The sequence below is a fragment of the Petaurus breviceps genome, unplaced genomic scaffold (assembly GCF_028583685.1).
Source record: "Petaurus breviceps papuanus isolate PSGF00001 unplaced genomic scaffold, PetGlider_PUasm1.0 229, whole genome shotgun sequence".
NCBI lineage: Eukaryota > Metazoa > Chordata > Mammalia > Diprotodontia > Petauridae > Petaurus > Petaurus breviceps.
This window is the reverse complement of record NW_027185903.1, coordinates 817651-825708: the sequence shown is the minus strand read 5'-3', so window position 1 is coordinate 825708 and position 8058 is coordinate 817651. Positions and strand designations below refer to the sequence as shown.

General features: G+C 45.9%; 1 protein-coding gene across 1 annotated transcript; it reads left to right on the top strand.

Moving 5' to 3' along the window:
• Nucleotides 1-506: 506 nt before the first annotated feature.
• On the top strand, nt 507-7642 carry ITPRIPL2 (ITPRIP like 2). The gene has a single exon (XM_069096032.1). It carries the CDS (start codon nt 1272-1274, stop codon nt 2874-2876), a length of 1605 nt encoding a protein of 534 aa, XP_068952133.1. The 5' UTR covers nt 507-1271; the 3' UTR covers nt 2877-7642.
• The last annotated feature ends 416 nt before the right edge of the window (nt 7643-8058 follow it).

Below are 8058 nucleotides of genomic sequence, written 5' to 3'. Positions count from 1 at the left end.
AAAGAAAGAAAGAAAGGGATCTATAATAGGAGATATTTCCTGCATTCCAGAATATTTAGTAGGTCTATTCCTAGAGGAGAAACCTCCTCCCCAACCATTACATATAATATTATACTTTACATGTACATACATAAAAATATACATAGAAAGTAGAAGGGTAAGAAAATTCAGGAAGGAAAGAAAGAAGGAAGATAGGAAGGTAGGTCATATGTATATGGCAACTGCACCTCACATCATCTCAGCCTGCTAGCAAGAGCCTATAACATGTGGGTGTATTTTTAATTTTCCTCTACTCTCCAATTTTCATTTCGGCTGTTTGTTTACTAGCTTTGTCCCTCGTGCCGTAACTGCCCTGGGCCAAAGCTTGCACAGTGTGCGCCTGCCCCAGCAAGTCCTCTTTCATGTTTCCAAGTCTTGTATTTCTGGTATCAACTGGTTGCAAAGAACCAAGTTTCTGGCCCGGTTTTGCCTAACTTCCAGGTCCGCTCTGGCCTCGTGTTGCTTTAAGGAGGCGGCCCCGGGGGAGGGGGCCGACCCCGCCCGCTCCTCTCTCGGCTCCTAGACATCGGCATTTCCTCTCCACTCGCTGGTTCGGCCTCTTCTCTCCTCGGAAGAGGAAACTTCGCGGCCCAAGTAACGGGATGGGGGAAGCCAGGGCCTGAACCTCGGGAGCCCAGCTTCAGCGGTGCCAGCGGCTGGGACGTGGACCGACCCACCCGACAGCTGGCCGACCTGAGCCCTGGCAGGGGCAGGAAGGGGAGGGCGAAGGCTCCGAACTCGGCAGGGCAGTGAACGGAAAGAAGCGCGGACCTGGAAAAGTTAGACTAAGGCAAGCGAGCTCCGGGCCGGGACAGCAGCTGGCAGGAGGGGCTGCGCCTGGACGCAGGGTCTGGAAAGGTGCTGAGCTGGGAACAAGCCCGGAGCCCGAAACGAGACGAGAGCGGCAGAAAGGCCGGGACCCGAGGCGTGCGCTGGGGAGCAGGGCGGGGCAGAGCCGCAACCACAGCTGGAAAGAGAACCTGAGCTGGGAGAAGGAACTGAAGGATCCCGGGAGCCAGAGAAGGTGCGGGAGCCAGGTCTGATCGAAAAGGGGAGGCTTGCCTTCCAGGAACCAGCTAAGGGCTGAGCCGGTCCCAGGGAGGGAGACGGAGGCAGGGGAGGGCTCGAGCTGCCGCGTGTATGCGGGGGCAAAGAAGGAGGCGCCACCGTCGCCGTCGCGGAGGTCCAGACCATGGGCTGACCACCACGGGACGTCGCCCCGGGTGCCCAGCATGTCGGTGCACTACACCCTCAACCTGCGCGTCTTTTGGCCGCTGGTGACCGGCTTCTGCACGGCCCTGGTCTGCCTCTACCACATACTGAGCGGAAGGGGCGGCTCTGCCGCGCCCCAGGACGGCGAGGACGCCGGCTTCCCGCTGCTCAAAGCCATTCTCTTGCTGTTCTTGGGCTACCTCCTTCTGCGTTTTCGCCACGCTGCCCGGCAGCGCTTCCTGCCTCGCCCTCCCCACCAGGGGCTCACCCCGTCCTCTTCGAGACTCCTCCAAGAACCTGGCCTCGATGTTTTACTGGAGAGTTACTATGAGCACGAAGTTCGCCTGTCCCCTCATGTGCTGGGCCACAGCAAAGCGCACGTGAGCCGCATCGTAGGCGAACTGGTCCGAGCCGGTCGAGCCAGGGGCTCTCCAGGTCCTTCTCCCGCAGGAGCCCTAGCTCTGGCCTTTCGGGGGGACTTCGTACAGGTGGGCAGCGCCTACGAGCAGCACAAGATCCGCCGACCTGATGGCTTCGACGTGCTGGTCCCCTTGCGTCTCCCGCCTCTTGTGGCGCTGGAACCTCGGGGCCTGGGCTCTGAGCCCGAGTTGCCCCTGGCGCTTCGTGGCTGCTTTGTTTGTGCCCTCAAGGCCCCACCGCCTTCGCCTTCTGGTGGGGCTGGAAGCCAGTGGCCCCGGGACTCCAAACCCTTCTCCGACGGCTTCTGCGTGGACTTGCGGGGCCGGCGCCACCTCTCTGCAGCGCTAGTTTCGCGTTGGTTCCAGGCGCATTTGCAGCGATGCCTCGCCACGGTGCGGTACAGCTTGGAGGAGCGCTGCCGGGTCAGCCTATCTCCCGGGGGCCTCGACCAGCCTCCCACCCTGCACATCCTGCCTTGCCGCACCGACTACGGCTGCTGTCGGCTCTCCATGGCAGTGCGCCTTATCCCTGCTGTACACTTGGGCGATGGCGTCTTCTTAGTGGCACCGCCACTGCCTCCCCCTGGGCTGTCGTCGGAGCTCCCAGGAGGGCTGAGGGCAGAGGCACTGTGGGGATTGAACACGGCTCGCCAGGAGCAGCGGCTGCTGGGCTGGCTGCAAGAACGAGCCCCACCCGGGGCCTGTCACATCAAATGCCTGCAATTGCTAAAGGCACTGAGGGATCTGGGCGCACGAGGGCTGGACCCTGTGGCCTCATCACAGTGGGGGCGCATCCTGTCGTCTTATACTCTCAAGACCGCGCTTCTGACTCTGCTGCTTCAAGGAGACCCTCTGCATAGTTGGGAAGAGGTCTGCTTGAGAGAGAGGCTGGAGGAGCTGGTGCTCTACCTTCGGGACTGCTTGCTCCGCCGCCGGCCTCTTTTCCACTGTCTTCTGGGCGCTGATAGAGCGGTGGGACTCACAGCTGAGATCGGCCCACTGCCCAAAGTGCTGCGCGAAGCCTCCCCAGTCGACCTCTTGGCGGCCTTCGACGGGCGCACCCGGGAGTTCGTGGCAGCGCGACTAGTGTCCACGTGGCGCCGGCTGCCCCAGCTTCTCCGACCTTATGGGGGACCCCGCTACTTGACCAGGAGCCCCCAGCCCCGGAGCCAGCGGGTCCAGGGTTTTCCGGAGCACGATCCCTAAAATCGGGAAAATGCCTTCACCTGCCCACCAATCCCAAGAAGGGAACCTGAAGGATAGTTACTAGCTTAGTAAGGCCCTTCTCTCAGTCCTATGGGGAGAGGGAGTGGGGGAGGAGAATGAACATTAAATTTTATGTTCAGGGTTTGTGGGTTGGGGGTGGGGGGTGCGTCACAAGTTTGTGTCGCTAGAATGAATGAATCGTTACGACTAACCCTGGCGGCAGAATAGGTTCATATATTTGGAGCTCCCACTGAGTTTGGCCCTGGCCTTCTTTATACATACTAGAGATAAACACATTCCTGCCACTCACTACCTTAGGAACCTGGAGTTCAAATGTTGATTCGTTTTTAATAGCCTATTACAACTCCAGCAATGGGAGAGTCCGGTCAAAAGGGAGTTGGGGGTCCATGTTTTGTCCAAGCCCCTATAGCACTGTTCACTTTCCTTAAAAAATGAATCTGGATCTTAAACCACAGCTGGAGGAAGAGGGGATGATGTACTGTGTAACTTAGTTATGTATTCTACAAATTAGTATTAGTGTGCTCTGTGAATAGTGCAATTAAGAGCATGTTTAACAAGATTTCAAAGCATTCTGTTTCACAACATGCCAACGGGTGATGGAGAATTTGTTAAGAAAAAACCTTTTTAAGGAGAAAATAGCACTTTATTTTGATAAACACCTTAATTTTATAATAGTTGTTATTACCAAGTGTTGCATTTTGCAGACCAATTATACAGCAATATATAAATTAGTTGGCATCCTTACTTAACATTCCTAAAGAAGTCAGGGGATGAAAAATGCTAGTTAGACAAAGGACTGTGGGTAACAACAAATGTTTTTCAGCAACACTGATGAGATCATAAAACTTATCAGTGCCTAGATTAGGTAGAGATGTTTTAGGCCTTCCCTTTGATGTATTAAACCAAATCCTTGCTACTTGATAGGAAGCTAATCTTTTCCTTCCCTCACCCCCCCCCTCCCATTTTAAAATGCCTTATTGAAAACCCAGGGTACATGAGGGATGCCTTCTTACTTTGGAATGACCTGTGTTTCATTGCATAGCCACCAACTAAGCTGCTTCTGAACTTAGAGCCTGAAGGAAGCTATGCCAGTTCTAAAAGGATTATTTTAATACTGTGTATTCTAAGAGACTGCCAAGCTTCCATAAAACAGCTGTATTTCCATACAGTACAACACCTTGGGCATAGATTGCAGGTTCATTAAGAATGGTTATTCCTGAGGCTGTAAAGGGAAAATGCAGAAAAAGAGGAGAGCAGAGGAAATAATAACCTTTGCCAGCTATCCCCCCTCCTCCTGCCCCCACCAAGGCATAAATTATACCTAAGTAGATCCTATATAGTATTGGAGTTCTTTTTCTTTTGTTGATCTTTTCTGAAATCTTTCCTTACAAGACTCTATTTCTAGCTTTGACTGAGGTACAGTCACATTTTTACCACTTGCCATTAGGTTTAAATCATCAGTTGTCCTACTGATTGACAGTTTTACAGCTTCAAAGTAGGGTTTCAGATTTGGCCTAGCTTGTTTTTGGCTGGTGTGTGTGTGTGTGTGTGTGTGTGTGTGTGTATTCCCAAACTTTAAAATGTAACTTCTGACCAGAATAGGACCATTGTTAAGTGCTTGGACAGTCTTAAGGAAGTTCCTCAAACTGCTGCTTTGGGAGACTCCTCTCTCAAGTGTCTGGATTAATAATTTATAAGCAATAACCTCACATGAAGACTTCTCAGACTGGGCTGCGTTGAACACTAGCTTCCTTTGAAGCACAGGCTGGACCATTAGGAAAACAAGTTAGAAATGTGTCTTGGAGGAGTTAGTTTTTTGGTAGACAGCTCAGTTGGTAGAAAAGTGTAGAAAAATTTCTATGCCAAAAACCATTCCGGCTTCTTTTTTTTGTTAGTCATTAGGTACTGAATTTGCCAGAGCAATCTGTCTATAGGCATGGTGACATAAAGGAATATAAACTTTACCATTAAGATAGACTTCTTTTAATAAATATTAAGGTTATTATAGCCTTTATCTGTATTTTTAAAAACCGAACATTTCATGTAATCAATCTAGAAAGCATTTTCATTAGCCAGTTCAGGAACTGGGACAATTTAAGAGAGTTGACCTCAAAATATTTTCATCTTTAGTACAAATTTTTTGACGTTTCAGGTGAGGAAATAGAAGAATTTGAGCAACCACAAAACTTTGGAAGGTTAATTTATCAAAATTTCTAAATGTTGTGATGGGTTCTTTTTTTTTTTAATGTTATTTAAAAAAAACATAAATCTGGTAATGTGCTGCTGCTGCTGCAGCCTTATTTTCAGGTATCCTGTCTAAAGCCATGGCTTTTCTCAAGGTTTAATTATTATTTTATTGGTTTTTTTAATTAATGGGGCATTGTATTTTTATTTTCTAAACATAAATGTCTTATTTATATGCCATGCTGAGCAATTGTTCTTTGTACGTGGTAACCAAAGCTTAGAGATTTAGATCAATTTTGATCAATACTTAGTAGCCCAAAACATGTACTATGTACACATGAAATAATATGGCATATAAGCAAGGGATAATGGTTGCCTAGGGCACTTAAGTTTATTTCTTATTTTATTATGGCACCATTCCCTTAAATGAGTTATGTGGCACTAGCAGGTGGTTTTCTCTATTTTTTAAAATTTACACTTTTTTTTTTGGTGTGTGTTTGGTACTGGAGATAAAATACATGGAAACCTCTAATGAGCTTGTTTTATTTTCCTTCTGGTGTCACTGTAATTACATGAGTTGCTGGTGCCAGAAGAAAATTGGGGGAAGATGAGTCATTGTAGTCAGAGGCACCCAGTTACCAAAGGTAACTTCCACTGACCCATGTGGAAACTGTACTGAATTCTTCTGGGGATGGTAGAATTGGGTCCTACAAATGTTTCTGCAAAAAAAACTCAAGCCTGAGAAAGGGTAGCAAAGAATATTGGAGGGACTAGGAAAGTGAATCAAAAGATGGTAAAGTAGGAAAAGTCAGAAGAGTGAAAACTTGATGTAAAGATAGGAAAAGAGAGGATGAGAGAAATGGAGAGGAGGAATTCATTGTAACTATTATGTTAAATGGTCTACTCCTTGAATATATGAGACTTAGCATTTTTGGTTCTAGATTGTAGTTTTGTTACCTATATATTGGGGGTACAATATTCAAAGTATTAGCTATTATTTTATCTAAGCCTTATTGTAAAGCTAAACCAGTAGATTAATATAGTTCCAGATAGGGCTTTTCATACAATTTATCTCATGTGACTATTGAGAGTTGAGTTGTTAGGATACCAACCAAGATTCTTTACCAAAGGAAGTGTGGGTCAGTTCATAGCACTTCCTTCCTTGGGACTGTGGGCTCCCCACAGCTTTTCCGTTATATTGAACTTGGCCATCTAGATGACACACGGTGGTTGAGCACCATCTGGGAAACAGGAAGTCAGATCCCACCAAGGGAATGATTTGATGTCTGGGTGTGATCTAGGTATTCTCTCAGGTGCCTCGCTTAGCTTTGGAGACTTTCCAGGTAACCCACACCATATATTTTTAAAAAACCTCCTACTTGGTGTCTTTTCAGTGATTTAAATGATGGCAATGAGCCTCAGAAAAAAACTGCCAGGACTGTAGGTCATTTCTCACTTTTCCCACAGCTTAATTTCAATCTTCCCCCCTACCCTCTTCATAGATATATTAACTCTTTCAGGCTATTAGATTACACTCCACTGAAACAGGCCTTTATCCATTGGTACCTCTAGTAGTCTGAAGGAAATAGTTTGCCTTCTCAAAGAGCCATTTTTGCAGTCTGGTTGAAATTTGTCTCTTAATAAGATGTGGCCCCAAAGCTTTCCCTGTCCCCCTCTTATCTCTAGAGAAAGTACCCCCAGTGACTTTGGAACTGTTTACCTCAGCTTCCCCATCTGTAAACTGAGGATAATTGCACCCCTATTTCATGAGAGGTTTATGACGATTAGCGTAGCTAATGTTGGTTTGCAATGTACATTGAAAAGGGAAAAAATCATCTTTATTGTTATTTTTAAAAGATTACAGCTAAGACACTACTGTTTTATAATTTCATACCTACATATTTTTATACCTATATTTTTGAAAGATATAAAGCACTTATAAGAGAAGGTTATAAAAATGACCCTGTTAACCATGGGTGAAAGGGTGGGGGGGGACTGGAGGAAAATAAGATTATAGATACACCAACTAAGTTATATACACATTTCTTTGCCTTTATAAGTATCAGAAAATGATACATTTTCTTAAACTTAACATGTTTTGATTATCAACACCATTTAGTAAGTAGATGCAAGGCACCTTGGAATAGAAAAACATATGACATAGTTGTTGTCCTCATGTTTAATGTGCCTTAATCAGTTATCTGAAAACACTCTGCCTATTTTATTTTTGTTTTTCAAAAGTGCATAAAATGTTACAAAGAAAGTCTGCTTAATAGTTCTTGTCCTTTGGCAGTGAAAAGTCATGGTAAAATGTCTCTTTCCAAAAAAAAAAAGACTAAATACTTAAATGAATGTTGTTCTGCTGCTGTTGTAGAAAATAGAGGGAAAAAAGTGCTTAAGATTTCAACCTGTTGCAAAGTGTTAAAATGTGCCATTTACTTTCTCTTTTAAGGTCCAAAGACATTTGCACTTTTACTGGGAAGAGGGTGATTTTAAATTGTTTTCCTATATTTCATTCTACTAATAAACAAGCTTTTTGAAACCTCTGGCTGTAGGTTGAATTTATAGTATGGGAAGATTCTTGTGGGTGTACGTACAGAACTTGTTTAGCTTGTGATACTTTATACAAACTTGTGTCTTATTTTTTCTCACATGAAAAGGAAATCATTTCCCATGAAGAAATTTAGTGACTACAATTTACATATATATGTTATATAAAGGGATGGGAAAGAATGCCAAAGTGACATCTTGGTGTGGGGGTCGTGACAACCCTGGGTACCTTGACCCCCATGTGCTTGCCAGAAGTTAGGCAAGACAAGGATTTCCTAATTTTCATGGACCTTTTCCCTATGTAGGTAGGCTGTGGCCATCCCTCAGATTCCCTACTCCTAGTCTGTTGTACTCTGCTACATCCCAAAATTGAAGGATGTTTGAAGATGCTCTCTGGCTTTCTCTAAATGATAAATGTTTACTACTA

Excerpts from the sequence above, each read along its gene's own strand:
- ITPRIPL2 (XM_069096032.1), top strand. The coding sequence starts at position 1,272 with ATGTCGGTGCACTACACCCTCAACCTGCGCGTCTTTTGGCCGCTGGTG.